The sequence below is a fragment of the Eumetopias jubatus genome, unplaced genomic scaffold (assembly GCF_037043125.1).
Source record: "Eumetopias jubatus isolate StellerSeaLion01/CBP00866 unplaced genomic scaffold, mEumJub1_p1.0 scaffold_2, whole genome shotgun sequence".
NCBI classification, from domain to species: domain Eukaryota; kingdom Metazoa; phylum Chordata; class Mammalia; order Carnivora; family Otariidae; genus Eumetopias; species Eumetopias jubatus.
The window spans coordinates 71057941-71073839 of record NW_028274808.1 but is presented as its reverse complement, the minus strand read 5'-3'; the positions used below and the strand labels follow the sequence as shown (position 1 = coordinate 71073839).

General features: G+C 35.8%; 1 protein-coding gene across 2 annotated transcripts in view; it reads right to left on the bottom strand.

Annotated features, from left to right (window-relative positions):
• The window catches only part of PDGFC (platelet derived growth factor C), a 200649-nt gene that overhangs the window by 39546 nt on the left and 145204 nt on the right, over window positions 1-15899 (bottom strand). For both annotated transcript variants that reach the window (XM_028104367.2, XM_028104369.2), the window contains exon 3: window positions 13116-13296. In XM_028104367.2, the coding sequence (XP_027960168.1) occupies window positions 13116-13296 (181 nt within the window). The remainder of the gene's footprint in view (window positions 1-13115; window positions 13297-15899) is intronic.

Sequence of the window (15899 nt, the reverse complement as noted above, 5' to 3'; positions counted from 1 at the left end):
AGAAGAGAACTCGGGACCCTGCAGAAGACCAAGTCTGAAAAGGATCCCCTGTCTTTAAAACAAAACACCGTATGCCTGGGTGGATTTGCGAGTTCTTTTTTATCGTTTTTATCAGTAATAGGTTGAGAATGCCACAAAGCATCACTCATCATATTCCAAAAAGAAAGGAAAATATTTGTGTCAGAATGCTGAGATGACTTCTGAAGAATCCAATCCAAAGGATGTGTCATATATTTTAATACCGTCTCTCTCAGGTATTGGAAGTCAAGTTTTGGCATGCAGTGTCTCTCTAACAATTCAATGTCTTTCACATGTCTTTTCCTAAAACAACTAATTACACTTAATGCTATTTCATTAACTTACACCCGGCAGGAAAGTGTTTTTGTTTTTTTTTTAACCCTATCAGAATGTTATTCCTCTAGAAAAAAAGGCATTTCCTCTTTAGCAGGGCTATAAAATTTAAAAGCACAATTTCAGAGGAGGCATTAGACACTGCCTAGGCTGACTTGGAGCTCTCCACACGTATTTCCAATTCCTTTCTCAGATTTTATTTTAGAGTCTTAGATAATTGTCCCATCAATGCCTTTTCCTATTATTCCTCCAAAGTGGGGAGGAGTTTTTAACATAAGCCCTGGCTTTCTTAAGCAAACCTGCTTTGGAAGTACTTAAGATAATTCATATAGTCCTTTAAGGCAACAGATGACAGCCTTAATCCTTCTTCTGAACAACTACTTGGAGTGGAGAAACACAAGGAAAGGTACCAGGCAGGTATTTCTACACCAGCTCTTATTCGCACTTGAACAAAAGCTGACTTGACTTAACTAGACTGGAAACACCTAGGCAGATACAAGACCTCTACCCTGGGGCACTGACACAAAGACATCCTGGTTCCGGAATTTCCTCCCTCAGTTCACTGGGGCCTTCGGGCAGTCTACAGGCGTCACCCCGCTAACAGCTGCACAGGGCATTCCCCTATGTTAGCCCTTAAGATCTGTGATTTCCTTTTCCATTCATTTTAAAGATTATCAAATGCCTACTGTATTTCTGTCACTGTGCACAAACTGCCTAATTTCAAGCTCAGAATGCCACGGGTCTTCTATATTCCACTGCACTATGTTTAGGACATGCTTGATAGAAGACTTCCAATTAGGTCTCGTTTTCCTTGTTATGCTTATTTTCCAATTTTATTTTTTTATTTCTCTGTATAAATATTAGCCTTCAAAGATTCCTTAATGACACAATTCTGGAAAATTCTTTGGAGCTAAAAGACTGCTAGGATACTCACAAAAGTAACTGTGTCATTTTTCAACAGTGATGAAATTTGACTGATAAGTGAAATATAATGAGCGAATACTGACCGCATATGCATTTTTACCTTTTTTTAAAAAGTTTTTACTTTGAAAGTAACTTTTAAAGGAACTATGTCTTGTTTGCATTTTAAAGGTAACTGTGTGCAGAAAGTAAAATTTAATACTCAATATTCATTACCACTATTGTTTACAAAAAAAAAGGTGAATTCTAATATAGCTCACCAACTTCTCAAGGTTCTAAAGTAACCAGGACATCATAATCAACAGAAACAATACTTAAGTCTTTTATTTCATTTTTTAAAATTTTATTTATTTATTTATTTATTTATTTAATTTTTAGAGAGAGGGAGAGAAAGAGCACGTACCACAGCGAGTTGGGGGGAGGGGCAGAGGGAGAGAGAGAGAATCTTAAGCAGGCTCCATGCCCAAAGCGATGCCTGACACGGAGCTCGATCTCATGACCCTGAGATCATGACCTGAGCCAAAACCAAGAGTTGGATGCTTAACCATGTGAGCTACCCAGGCGCCCCTACCTAGGTGTTTTTTTTTTTTTAAAGATTTTATTTATTTATTTGAGAGAGAGAGAATGAGAGATAGAGAGCACGAGAGGGAAGAGGGTCAGAGGGAGAAGCTGACTCCCTGCTGAGCAGGGAGCCCGATGTGGGACTCGATCCCGGGACTCCAGGATCATGACCTGAGCCAAAGGCAGTCGCTTAACCAACTGAGCCACCCAGGCGCCCCTACCTAGGTGTTTTAATAAGAAAGCAAAGATGGTGAGAGAAAATCTTACATTTGCTTTCCCTTCATCAGTCATCTTCCTACTGTTATTTCCCAAACCAGTGCAGAGGCAGCCTGACTTTATAGAGAATTGGGAAAGCCCTATTTAATATCCTCACTTCTGTGTATGTGACATTCTCTGAGTTTTAATCTGTAAAATGGTGATACCATCCCATTATGGGGATTAGATGATATAAAAGTACTCATCAAGCCTAGTATTTCTTTCAATATATGTTCATCATTCTCTTCTGCCTAATTCAACTATTTCCAAGTTGGTATCATCAAGTACTTCCTTTCCAAAAAATGCTTACAATATACTTCATTTTCAAAAATTAACCTCTTCAAAAGTATACTCATTTACCTTTTAGTTTTGTCCTAAGAGGATGTAAAAATTGATAGTTACATTGTATATAAAATCATATTCACGTGATTTCAAAATAATGTTAAATAACAATTATGTCATCTTAAGGAGATAAGTAAAATTTTTAAAGCTCTAGTTTTAATGTTCAAAGCATTCAAATACATTAATAGCATTACTCAAACATAAATATTTGAAGACTATTTACAAGGATAGTCTTTTCTCAAAGGTAAGAATCATATGACAAACTGTTTGGTTATAACTAACATGTAAAATGTATGAACCATGACTGGTATGCTAGTGGATACTCCTGGACATAATACTAATATTAAAACAGAGTTCAGGATACGTTAAATAGTTAATCAGTATCAAGTCTTATATATGCCTCCCTAACATTAAAAAAGGAAATGTGATATTAGCATAATCATGCAAAGCAACTGCTGCAAGGACATATTTTATCTGGCATGGAAAGATAATGGCATTGTTCCTTAAAGTCAACTATGCCCCCAATATATTGTACAGAGTTTCCGAGTATTTTGTTGATCAAATATAAACTTAGTGTTCGATAAGGACATTGCTATATGAACAGAGGGAAAATAAGATGGTGATTTTAGCTCTGTTCTCTCCTAAAATGACTGATTCTGAAGGTATTTCTTTAAATGCATAATTCTTTGAGGCCAAAGAAAATCAGAAAGAAGTCAACAGTGATAAAATTTTGGAAACTGGAAGGTAGGTACAGGTGCAGTCATTGAATCAGTGGACCAAAATTTAGCAAGGGGAAAATCAGGAAGCAACCTGACTTGCATGAAAGAGCAACCAAAAAGCTCTGGGATCTGGTGGCATCAAGTACATATGTATGGAACTGGGAAGGACAGTGGAGCTAAAAATAGGAAGACTGGTTGAAAATCATGAAGCTGTTCAACACTCCAAATCTGTTTCCCCAGAGTGGCAGAAGACGGATTTATTCCCTGTTCAAATTTGTTCCCTTAACAGAATAAAATTGAGGATTTATGGACTGGGAAACCCAAGCAGAGTTGGGAGCAGTGATATTATTCTGAATATGGGGGTATGGAGGGGGTTGAGGAAATATGTTTACACTTAATGCTGAGACTCTCCGTCTTAATCCACTCAGCTCTCATTTCAGAGAACTGGCGACCAGGATTATACACTTAGAAAAGAGATTAGGGGAATCAGGGGGCTTTCAAGGAATTGACCTGTCCAGCTCACAATACAGTGAAGACCATAGTCAGCAAGCCCATCCACAGGCACAGAATGCCCAGTTAGTTTTTAAGTAGCCAACTAGAATTCTAGACTTAGCCAAGTATTCATTTAGGCTTGAGGGTTAAATAGAGAAATTTTCAGTTATTCGAGCCAACAGAATTTTATCTCTGATGCTCCTTTTTCTCGGTAAATTCATGGAGGGTTTACTCTCTTCCAAAACAGGAAGTAAACAAGAGAGAAGACAAAAGATCCTGCAAACAGGGGATCTAATGCAAGAAAATGGCAAAGGGAATATTCAGGGTAATGATGGGGTGGGGGTAGGAGGGGGACCCCGAGGATGACAGCTGTGTGGTAGGTCTGTAATCAGTCTAAATTGAAGTAGACCAGACTGTTTCAGCAGAGATTTCTTCTGGTTGGTGAAATTATTAGAAAACACGAATGTGTCTGACTGTATTTGAGAAGAGATTCACACAATTTGAGGCACAGTTTGGGGTTAAATCAGTGATAAATAAATAGAAAGCTAAACAAACCAAAATATAACACAACTTTAGGGAAAACGAAACAAAACAAGGCAGGAAAGGAAATGCAGTCATAGTATATACTTCATGGCTCAGCTGTGAACCATGATTCCATGGCCACCATAATGTACACAGTGGATTTGGATCTTGATAGATTCAGGATTTACTAGAGGAGGCAGTGATGGGATTTGTCTGCCTGTGTGGTAAATGCAGGAGGGTGGAAGAAAGTAAACGCCTCACCTTCCAGAGAGTGAAGTCAAATGAAGATCACAGATTATTCTTAAAACCAAAAATCAAGAAGCGACAACAAAAGCATGTTACAGGTGGGGTGCCTGGGTAGCTCAGTCGTTAAGCGTCTGCCTTGGGCTCAGGTCATGATCCCAGGGTCCTGGGATCGAATCTTGAATCGGGCTCCCTGCTCGGCGGGAAGCCTGCTTCTCCCTCTCCCACTACCCCTGCTTGTGTTCCTGCTCTCGCTATCTCTCTCTCTGTCAAATAGATAAATAAAAAAAAATCTTAAAAAAAAAAAAAAGCATGTTACAGGAAGGTAGAGAGGTCAAGTCTAAAAGAATCCATTAAAAGAATTGGAAGCACTTGCCTCCAAGGTCCAGGAAAATAGTGTGCACAGAGGAAAGTGGGGGCAACTGCTATTTCTGTTGTTGTTGTTTTTTAAGATTTTATTTATTTATTTGACAGAGAGAGACACAGTGAGAGAGGGAACACAAGCAGGGGGAGTGGGAGAGGGAGAAGCAAGCTTCCCACCGAGCAGGGAGCCTGACACGGGGCTTGATCCCAGGACCCTGGGATCATGACCTGAGCTGAAGGCAGACGCTTAACGTCTGAGCCAGCCAGGTGCCCCGCAACTGTTACTTTTGTAACAAGGCTAAGAGAAATATTTGCCTTTTAAAACTACGTGCAACTGTAACTCAGACAAAAATTAAAATGACATGTGAAAAAGTTTATGAGGGGACTGATGGTTGGGACTGTCTTATTTTACTAATAATAGTGCCTTACACCACAGAACAAATGAACATCTAATCTAGAACTGGGCTCAGCACTGGAACTATGCCATATGTGAATTATCAGAGAAGCTTAGTGTGGAACTAGAAAAGAAGGCAGAGTGTCATCTATTCTAGTTGTATGGGTTAAAGATACTGACAGTTGACAGAACTGATAAGCTTCAATTCATAACTTAGAAAAGCCAGGACAATAAATGCAAGTATTAACAAATTGAAATCTATCCATCTAATTCTATGAGAAAGGCCCACTTTTTTGCAATCCTGAAAAAACAGAACATGTGGGTATGTTAGCAAGAAAATATTCATGCAGAATTTCCAATCTGTTCCCAAAAAATATTCATGTTTGTTCGAAAATGAAAAATAATTCCCCAACATCTTGTAGTAAAACTCTCTGCATCTGCTCAGTTTATAGTTTAGAGCAATTTCTCACCCACAAATTCAACGTGAGAACATCTTATATCAGAATCTCCAAGCATGTTTGATGAAAATGCCGATAACTGGGCACCATTCCAGATAGAGAGAATCATAACCTCTGACATCTGATGATATGGTTTTTAATAAACCCTTCGGAGATTTTTAATAATATATTTGATATCAAACCTGTACTAAGTCACTTCCAGGGTTTTTGTTTGATTGTTTTTTCATTTAATCTAACAGTTATAATAGCCCTGTGCTCTCACCAATTGCCCCTCTTTCCTCAAATCTTTCCAGACCACTTATATTACACTTATTCATGTAGTGTATTTATATAGGTGTATAGGGTGTGTGTGTGTGCGCACGCACATTTTTTCCCCTCTAAACAAGGTAAGTTCTCAGAGACCCAGGGCAATGCCATATACATTTTTTAATTTTCTCACAACAAAATATTTCCTCAAATATTCTTCAATGCCTGTTGAAAGACCTAACAGGAAAGTGGATGGGGATACTGAAGACAAAGTATTTAGTTTATCATCTTCAATTGCAACAAACTTCTAGAGATTAATTCCATCAGGTTTAGGGTCATATTAACTCTAAGCTTTTAAATCTTTGTGGCTTTAGATATAAAATATAAGTCAATCAAACTTCAAGCTTTCCTAATTTCTTATTTATAACCCCTTATATTTCAACTTAAAGTGGTTTGTCTGCCGTTTACCATTCCTGCAGTAGCACCAACTGTCTTTTTCTTTCTCACTACAAATCATACCATCTGTGAAATTCTTTCTTAGATAGCTAGGAATTAACTGGAACAAAAAGAGTCAGTAGAAATGGAAGAGAAACCATGATCTTCACATGAAAGAGAGCACTGTGTCCATGAGGTAGAAGTTGGTAGAAAAATACATTAAACAGCTCTTATAGCCAAGTAAAAGCTTGGTCTCTGTAGCAATTGTGTAATTTCTTTGATGTAATAAAACACTGTCATCTCTAGACTCCCTGCATAAATATACAATTACATTGTATATTTTAATAAAAACCTAATCATTCAAAAAGTGTTTCAGACTACAGTAGAGACATGAAGTACTTGAAATAACTTCTTTCACTCTCTAAATACTACAAAAAAATTCAAAGAACAATTTTTTTCTCTTAATTCTCTTAAGGGAAATAAAAATTTTAAAGGTTTACAACCTAAATTTTTCACTCACTAAAATCGGTTTAATACAGTAATATAGGAATACAGTGCAATTTGTTAGGAAGATTTGCAATTTTTTAAAAATCTTGACATTCTAACACTGAATTTGTTTCCTATGGGGTTAGGGTTATGATATTGCTCTAAGGATTTTTATTCCAGGTATGCTGCTTTTTTTTTTCCCTAAGAAAATGAATTCGATACCTTGTTTGAGAGTTACTTGGAATTTTTCTTAACCTGAACATAAAAGCAAATTTGGCCTTCAGTTAAAGACTTTTCTTTACATGATATTAACAGTGAAATAACCTACTGGCACATGCCAGAAGGGACGAGAAAAATATCCCCCTCCTCCTTTCTCCCTCGAACCTCAATATTCACTGAGCTGCTTTGTTCTCTGTATCCCGCATAATTAATAACTACTTTGGCAATCAGTCATGCATTCCTTAATGGCACCTCAGGCATCAAGTGTCCTTCTAAGCCTTCCCCACAGAAACCATACACCCTTCTATAGTGCACACTAGCTAGGCACTGACTTAACTCTGGACAAGTAATTTACAAAATCGCTATTAAGGAAAACCCATAGTTGGGATTATAAAGTGGCTATAATACTTGCATGCCATTCTCTAGCATTATTTAATCTCTGGGTATGATCTTACTAAAAAGAAATTTAAAAAAATGTGAGATCCAAACAACTGTTGCTAATCAGTGAAAAAAAAGAAAACAGCAAGAAATAATAGGACAAATTTAGAAGCAACATGAAAGATGAGTTGTTGTGAGTTAAAAGAGCCTTCAGTTCATTCATCACCCCACACTCCTCTTTTCACACAATAAAGGCAAGAAGATAAAAATATATGGAGTCAGTTAGTATGGTAGCTATAACATCTATTTTTCTTAATCTAAACCGATCCATTTATTAAACGAAAAATGAGAGTAAATGAATTGCTGAAAATATTATGTTATTACTTCTGATCAAAAGCTTAGATTAAAACTCCTGAAAAAATATAATATTCAACAACAGTTTTAAAAGAAATCAATGGTATTTTAATTATCCTTCAAAATTTTAACCAGATTGGAGGAAAAAAACCTCAAATCTCATAACCATTTTAAAACATATATATTACAAACAATATATACTCAAGAAGAAATAGTTCTATATGTAAAGAATAAAACCACTAAAAAATTCCTATTTGGATTTGTATATTTTACTTAAAAAATAAGTAATTTTTTGAAGTAATTGATAAAAATATGCAATATTTTTATATTAAAGGCTTATTTTTTTTACAAATAAACTTTTAATAAGGTCTTGTGATGATAGAAAAAAAGATGTTTTTCAGCCTTTGTAGGTTTAACATTTTTAAATAATGGTGCTTATGCTACAGTAGAGTAAAACATACATAATCTATTATAAATTACTCCAAAATTAAACAAGAAATTTTCTTTTCTTTGTAAGAGATCTGAAATGTGTGCTGGGCTCTCAATGTGTGTGGCCTCCAAACAGAAACAAGCTTGCACTGTTTTATTTCAGTTTTGCTTCATTTCTTCCCAAACAATCTCTCACTGCTAATCTACCAGGCCCTTTTTTTTAAGCATGAAGGAAAAAAAAAAATCAAAGACATTATTAACTCCTTATGCACAATCATAAAAGCTGAGTATATATTGCTTGGCATCAATTTGCATGGATTTATTTTTCATTATTTATTAATGGGGCATAATTGGGGAGTATATTATTTCCATAAATAATTCTTGAAAATAACATTGAAATGCTACATTTTAAATTTATATAGTAAATCCAGTATGCTTTTTTTTTTTTAAGCTATAAACAACAAGCTTTAATTTCAGGTAAACATCTCATGCTGAAGTTTTTTCTAAAGTAAAACTCAGCCTATAATATCAACTTAAAGTAGTAAAATGGAAAGATAAATTTTATTTATGTTTTACTCTAAGATATCTGAGAATCAAGAAAATGATACTAAAATCTTAATATTACAAAGAACAGTATAACTACATATAAAAGAATATGTAAAAAATAAATAATAAAAAAATCTTATAATGTGACATATATTTACTCATATGAGTAATGGTTATGTATTGCATCATTAGAAAGAATTTAGGAGGACTCTTATGCATCTAAAATACTCCTAGGATTTGAGAAGTGTGGAATATATGCTAATAGAAGCAATCAGTTTTGCTTAGTTGAATAAATTATATTTGCACACATTTCAAAAATAAAATAAAATAAAATCTTTAAATGTTAAATCAACATCACTTTATTCAAAGTAATAAGTAATCCTTGTTTTACCTATATGCAGTCTCATTCATTAGTAGAGGGAAAGAGTGGATAAATCATCTGATAAAGGTGACCTTGGTTTTTAATGGCAACATGTATGGCAACACCGTTTCCGAAAATTATAACTAATGTATTAAAACTACTACTACTAAGATATATAATGTCTAAGGTTGGTATAGAATCAATCAACTTTAAGGTTGGCTAGAATCAAACATATCCATTCATGCTCCCAAAGACAGCTGCAGAGTGATCTCCCTTACTTGTAAACTATAAAGAATATTAAAATAAACTTTCTCCACAACTGTCCCAGAAAAAAACTGATTAAACTCCAAGTTTCTGTTGGTGTGTGAACAGACGCAAAATATTAAGTTAATTATAAGAAAGCAGGTAAGGAGGATTATACACATTAATGGTTATAACGTCATAAGGATGTACCAATGTCTTTACTCCCAATGTTCCACTCCCCACCAAAATGAGAGAGAGAGAGGGAGAGAGAGAAACCAGTTTTACTACATCATGACCAGGAGAGTACCTGGTGTCATTATTGTGATTCGTCAGTGCTCTGTGTATGAATCAGCAATATTATACAATAGTAACAAGGGTTACAAATAGTAAATGAGAAGTCAGTGTAGCTCCACATGGGTTTAGACAACTCTGAGGGGAACTGGCTACAATTCCATGAGGTACTAGTGACCAGCTGCCATGGGTCTGGCATTGTGCTAGGCACTCAGTAGCAAACTGCAATTCAGGAAGTTAACAGTCCATTGAGGACCTGTGGTTCGCATCATTGTTATCATGACAAAATTAAGAAACCACTGTGGCCAGTGGCCGCTAAGGTCCTATTTTGCAGTGGTGGGTTTGCTGTCAATAAGACCAATGCCTCTGGGAAGCAGGCTGTGCTAATTATGAAGTTCATCCTCGGCAAAAAAAAAAAAAAAAAGCATCAGAGATGATCCAGGGGTTGGAGGGGCACGTGCCCCTGAGCAAATGCCACAAGAACTTTTAAGTCTCTTCTTGAAAAGGCAAACTTTCTTCCCTTAGGCTTTCATTCATTGATATACAGATAAGATTGATGGATTGTTGCCCTGCTAGTAATAATTGTTGTGGGGAGGAGAGGCATGGAGGGAGGGATGTCATTTAGCAATACGCAATGATAATTCAAAACATTCTGGAAGACTAAACAGCAAAATCACTTGTCAAATTTTCACTAACCAAATCTCAGCTTTCTGCAGGAATGACAGAGTAGGAGTGTGGCTGTGTGGGAGAAGAGATGGAAACATGGACCGAAGACAAAGGATAGGTGAAGAAAAGGCAGATAAATTGCCAAAATAAATTTAACAGAAGTGAAGATGGTGAGATTATAAAAATCGTGTATCAACAATCTCCCCGGAGAACAATCTGGCAAAATTAAGATCACCAAATAACACTTCTTAGGCAATGTAGGACCATATCATCACATTTTCTTTTTTCTTGCCGTCCAATGGTTGCTGTTTTCCTACGCAGGAGGCAAATTAATATAACATCTCCTATGTCACATCTCTACATATTTCCATTTTCTGCAGCCCAGCACAGGTCAACTTGGGTGCCATGCAAAATGTGGCTCCATAGATGCTGGGAGGATGTCAATTCACAGCCTACCAAAGCCCACATTTGCAATTTATCAAAGGATTTCAGCAACTATTGAAAAATGCACTGAATTTAATTTTAATGATATAACTGGTGATACACCTTTCTTCTAAAGTCTTTCAGATGCAGTTTCTGATCTTAATCACAGTAAATCTCTAGGAGCAGGTCAAACCCAGGTGGCAGAGCCCTTCTGAGTCAAGAGGATGGGAGGTACTTACTGCAGACCCTTATGATGCTTTATCTCATTTCAAGGCTCAGGAACCTGCTATACTCTCACCGATAAAAATACAGGTGTCAGTGAATCTTCTGTTAGTTAAGCTGGAGTGAGTGAGTGGTATCATCGACTCAGCATTTAAGTTATTTATTAAGAACCTATAATGTACCCAGAACTGAGTACAACACTACAAATTTCCTGTGTTTTTATCTCTACAAATTTTATTTAATCCATACGACTCCTGGGTTACACAACTAACTAACCCATGCAGTCACAAAATTAGGAAAAGACAACCCTCGGTCTCGGCATATATACGTACATTTTACCTTTCATGTCTTATTCTGTAGCATGATAGTAGATTGCTAGTTATATATATTTAAATCAATATAACATGAAGAGAACAGTTTATTTAAAATATAAATATCTTCTCAGTTCCAAGTTTATTTTTGTCACAGATTTGGGATAAATACACTTTACTTATGTATTATTTTAAACTTTTGTATCTATTTGTTGCATCACACCAAAAATACTGAAAACCTTTTTACTATTTTTCTCACATTGCTTGTAGTAATTCTGAAGTACTCATACAAATATAAAGGTGTCACCTATTACACGTTTTAAATATGATCAATAATATCACCATTTAAAATTACATAGAAAATGATGTCTTCAATGATTTTGACAGCAGACTTAGCAAACCAGCAGGCACACTGGGGACATAACAAAGTGTGGGTTACACATATCAACCCCGGTGCTCTTTCTGGGTGTAAGAACAATACACACAGCAAGCTAGCAATTCATGAAGCCATTTAGGAAATATGGACTCAATATTAAACTTTGTATATTACATTCATATTGTAATGTTAAGGCAAAATTTCCTTTTTTGGTTGCTCAATGTGCCTGATGGCATAAAATAAAGGGTACAAGCAATCAGGATATAACTAAAATTATAGTAACAATTATAACTAGGAGAAGTAGATTTCTTAAATTTCAGCAAGAATTTTAAAACTTCTTTTTTGAAACGAAAGAGCCAGAAATATTATTTAAGCAGGGTAAGTATTAGGATAAGTAGGAAAATGGAGATGACTACTTTTTTTTTTTTTTAGAGAATCTTTTTTTTTTTAAGATTTTATTTATTTATTTTAGAGAGAGAGAATGAGAAAGAGCATGAGAGGGGAGATGGTCAGAGGGAGAAGCAGACTCCCCATTGAGCAGGGAGCCCGATGTGGGACTCAATCCCGGGACTCCAGGATCATGACCTGAGCTGAAGGCAGTCACTTAACCAACCGAGCCACCCAGGCGCCCGAGATAACTACTTTTTAAAAATATATTTTACTAAAATATTGATTTTAAAAAGAATAGTAAGTTTACCTTTCTCAATAAAAAGAAAAATGTTATGTGTGGATTCATAAACAACACATTTAAAAAATAAACTTTTGGTGGGTACAACAAAGGAATGATGCCACCTTAATTGGGGGGGACAGTAAAACATCAAATTAAGAACATGGACTTCTAGGGTGATTACAGACATAAATCTAGCTCAAATGGCATTAATGTCAAATAGTGCTTTCTAGTTCTGCAATGTATTTATTCCAAATATATGAATGAATTTTAATATTAGAACCATTACAATCCCATGTTAAGCTTCAAAATTTACATCTTTAAAGTGAGAGTAACAGTTAGCAAAATACAAAAGGGTATCATATCAGAAAGGTCTCCAGAAAGGCTAGAAAACTAAAATAGTATTTTATTATTTAATATAAGTCAAACTTGAAGTTCAGGAAGACATTATACAGTCCAAATTTTGATGGTGATCTAAATGGCAAGAGTAATAAATACACAGTTTTTCCTATTTTTTTCCAAGAGAAAATGCTATCTACATATGTAACTTCACATAAACATTGAAATATCAGGCAGTGAGTTGCAGGAGAATGGGTATGACGCAATCTCCTAAATGTTGTAAAAAACAAGTTATTTCATTGCTCTGAAAACGTATTTAACATGGCTAATGATCTACAGTGATGAAATTTAAGTCAGTTGTGATACCACAGTGATGTTTACGGATAAAAAAAAAATCAAGCTAGGGAAAGGTTTTTGTTTTTTGTTTTTCCCGATCCTTTTTTTTAATAAGTAAACAAATAACTAACCCAATTAAATAAGGGGATCTCTAAGTGGTACTTACTGGCACAACAATGTTGTAGTGGATGCAGAACCCCGGTTCAGAAGGAAAATATTCATCAGATACAAATCTTATCCTGATTTGATTTCCTTTAGAAATCTGCTTTCCTGGCACAGTACCAGAACCACACCAACGCCCTAATATAGTTCCATCACTGGGTTCTTCAACTTCTACAAAGTCATACCTACAAGACACAAAGACAAAAAAGACATAAAGTCATATGATCTGCTATTTTAGCAATTCAAATTCCATGATCATGGATACAGTGAATCTATCTAGGGACCACAGCCAGGAGTCCATTCCAAATTCAACTGGGTAAATATAATGAAATATTCCAAAGAAGAGATACAACTGAAAATGCATTCTCCATTAAAGGGAAATGAGTCTTCTATTCTAAGCCTCCCATAAAACTGTTAATGAACTTCAAATTCACTGAACAGCCATCTCAACACTTAAATATTTTGTATGCAGCAACCATATCTGACATTCAATTTGTGAGTTATTCAATTTAATTTCCATTTGGACATGACAGTTTTACTCTAATCTTAATTGCTATTATCATTGCCCATTACTTTGACAGTAACGCTTTCGCCCTAGTCAGACTCCCTGGCTCCCTTTCTTCATCTGATGCAAGCTTTTCTAGAGCCACATCATCACATGCACATCCTTCAAATCTCACTTTGTAAGATTTGTAAGACCTTTCTGGGTGTTCTCTGTAAGACCTTTCTGGGTGTTCTCAGCTCATCATCATTTCTCTTTTTGATAAACACATATTTTCAATACTCACTCTGTATGCAAGTGATCCATTTTCTTTTTTCTTTGAGAGAGAGAGAGAGAGTGAGCATGAGAGAGAGAGAGAGAGAGAGAGAGCGCATACCAGCTGGAGGAGAGGGAGAAGCAGACTCCCCACTGAGCAGGGAGTGGGATGTGGGACTTGATCCCAGAGCCATGAGATCATGACCTGAGCCAAAGGCAGACACTTAACCAACTGAGCCACTCAGGAGCCCCAACAAGTGATCCATTTTCTTAGTCTCGTAAATCCTTGAAAAAAGGAACTCATTTTTATATACTTTGAGTTTACATTGCACTACACACAGTATCTTAAACATAAGGAATAAATAATATTTTGCCAACAAATGTTAATTTTGGTTTTGGGAGGCTTAGATCAGTGGTACTCATCAAGAGCAGTATTGTCTCTTAAGAAAATGTTTCAGAAATGACCTGTAGAGGTATTTTCGGCTATAATGAGGCCAGGGGTGAGGAGGGCATTATGACATGTAATAGGCAAGGTCCAGTGATGTTCAACAGTGGAAAATCCTGGAAGTGAATATTTGTCCCATGTTCTCCGAGCCTTTCAAACAGTTCACTGGACATTCATATAGGCGACATTTCTGATATAGCACATCGAGTCTGGAAACTAACAATTATCTCACATATAAACATAAATATGTTTTGTGGTTTTAGTTAAAACCAAATTTTCCAGAAATTCAGCTATTAAATAAGTTGAAGAAAGTTTCCATGTTTTGGAACTTTACCCAAGAATTACTATTAAACATATCACGAACAGGAACACTGCTTATACTATCTGCATCACGATTAAAACAATTAAAAGTATACATATTCATCTGTATCTATAATGGTCAGATTCACAATGAGTCTACTTAAAAGATGCAAGCATCTGACCACTTTTATTTTCCTAATGTAACTGTGCATGTGTCCTTATGTATTTAAATCCATTATTTTCATAGAACTTACTTTGCTGTTTCTGGTTTCTGTAGCACACATGCCATTGCATTTACATTTTAAACAACTGTGCACATAAATAGATGATCACTTCCATAAACTCATTTCAGAATACCAAAGAGGATCCTGCAAAATTTTTCTTAAAAGTTACGTCTGACATGGTTGAAAATCACTGGTAGATTTTTTTTCAAAAATCTCAATTCAGTAGATGCTAGACAACTAAAAATAATACATTTTGTGCAATATTGAATTTACAGAAAAAAATTGGTGAGAATTATATACAAAGTATGTAACAGGCCAATTCTACCTACTCATCTTCATCCTGAAGAAGTATCCAGAACTCTCTTATGACATGTAACTTAACCTGTTTCAGCCTTTTTCCCTGGCCTTACATTGACGGCAACACTACTTAGCTCACGGGGATGTTTTAAGACAGGATACCTGTGTAGTACCTAAAATACGGCACATGGCTGCCATTCAATAAAATGGTCCTTCATCTCCATCCTGCATCCCTCGTTCCCACCTCCACATGAACTTTTAATATAACCTTTGGAGTTTGAAAATAATAAACAAGAAAACTCAAATACAAAAAGAAAATCTGCTATACCATGTGATGAGTCTGGGGTCATTAATGACAAATGTGTAAGTCCACCAGTATCGTCATTTTAGGAGTTCGGTGTATGTGTGTGGTGGGACCGAAAAGGGGTACGCTCAGGGGTCAGAGGAGTTGGGCAGAACAGACCCAAGTGGTTATTTCAGATATACTTGATACAAAAGTGGGTAACTACCATTTTATATGAAAGGATAATTTTTACATCAAGATTGTTTGCATGTGAAACAAAGCTTTTATTCACAGAGTGTCTGTCTGTTCCTAAACCTATATAATGTAGGTTACCACCATTGCGAGTTTGAAGAGAGCCAGATTTCAGACCTGCTCAATCATTCTGTAAACATTTATGAAGCGCTGACTTGGTGCAATGTGTTTTGTTAGGTTCTTAGGATACAAAGATGAAACGATAGCTTCTTTGGGCTCAGGGCCCATAA